The 1431-nt window shown below is 46.6% G+C and overlaps 1 protein-coding gene across 1 annotated transcript in view; it reads right to left on the bottom strand.

The window, feature by feature from the left end:
- ZBTB14 (zinc finger and BTB domain containing 14) overlaps positions 1 to 1431 on the bottom strand; it is a 7139-nt gene that overhangs the window by 4701 nt on the left and 1007 nt on the right. Inside the window, exon 2 of the mRNA XM_042780225.1 lies at positions 365 to 394. Coding sequence (XP_042636159.1) covers positions 365 to 394 — 30 coding nt within the window. The remainder of the gene's footprint in view (positions 1 to 364; positions 395 to 1431) is intronic.

Below are 1431 nucleotides of genomic sequence, written 5' to 3'. Positions count from 1 at the left end.
CCTCCTTGGGTTTCCGAGGCAGTATCACTACGGAAGTAGGACTGCCCAACCTTCCTTCCGAGGAGTGGCTGGTGGGTTTGAACCACCAGCCTTCTAGTTAGCAGTCAAGTGCCTTAGGCACTATACTACCAGAGCTCCTAAACATTTAGGAGTGTTTATTTTGTTGTAGATGTGCATATACCCAAGAGTTAACATGGGAAGAGAGGGAATAGCAGGGGCTTTCCCTCTTACCTCTGTGATACAGCACACATCAATTTAACCACATTGGTCTTTAAGCTTGCATTTGAGATAGCCTGGTGTTTTTACTTCTATCCCTACCGAGAGACTCAAAAAATCTTAACTTTTTGTGAGTTTTTACTCTTACCAAAGGGACTCCATCCTGCAAACCAATATCCTGAAAAACAGAAAATTCCCTCTTCAGAAAAGTGAATACCCCAATAAAAGCTTCTTAGAGTAGTAGGGCTCATCTCATTTGCCGAGTGTGAGTTGAGCAAAATTAGTCCTAAGCATGCTTCCAACTTTAATATCCTATGTGTCTCTGACTACCTGATCCCTAGATGCATCATGGCCTATAGTCACTCACAGAGGGAAGGGGGCCCAGAGAAAATCTTCCTACCAACTCACTACCTAACTTTGTCAGTGACTCTAGCTAAGGCTTGTGGGATAGGAAGTGCATGCGACTAAGGAGAGTAGTGGCCATATAGTAGTCATGGCAACTTATCATATGCTTAAATAATTTTTTAGGGGTGGGTGGTAGTATCTCGTAAATCCAAGGAGGGATAACTACAAGTCAAATCGATTGGACAGCAGTGAGTTTGGTTTTTGGTTTGGTAGTACGTATTTTGCCACCCCATTCCCTCAAGATGTGATGACTGGAAAAAAGATCTTCTGTCCAACATCCCATTTTTGCTACTATTGGGATGTACCAACAATTGCTAAGTTCAGGCGAGTCAAACTGGAAGATACTCGTTGCCAGTATGTGTAGGGCAGGAAAAAGTGTAGCCCCAACTACACCACGAGAATAAAGTTAACCTTCCCAAACTCTTCTTCAAAGGCTGGGCCACTACTGCCATTGCAGAGCAGGGAACAGGGGTTCCTGAAACAAAGTTACATAAGCGGCAGGAGCCGCTTCCCTAGCCCAAGCAGCTCGCAGCCATGGCTGCCGCGCTACTTCCCTGTTGAAAGCTCGCAACTTCTGAATGGGGAGGAGGCAGGGAAGGCAAGGTATGACCCAAAGAGCCTTCAAGATCATCTAGCCCTCGCTCTAGTCTTTTTCGGCTCGTGTGATGGGGAAACAGAGAGGCTGTTTGGATTCTTTTCGAAACAAAAGCTCCTTGCGTCTTGGCCAGACGGTGAAAGGCGGCCACGACCCCTTCTAGGATCGGACGTCTGAAAGCAAGGCTGGAGGCTGGGTCCGTCCCACCACAGCTC

This window comes from Orycteropus afer, unplaced genomic scaffold, assembly GCF_000298275.1.
Source record: "Orycteropus afer afer isolate SDZICR_OR568_19922 unplaced genomic scaffold, OryAfe1.0 scaffold00028, whole genome shotgun sequence".
Taxonomy (NCBI): Eukaryota; Metazoa; Chordata; class Mammalia; order Tubulidentata; family Orycteropodidae; genus Orycteropus; species Orycteropus afer.
This window is presented reverse-complemented; position numbering and strand designations above follow the sequence as displayed.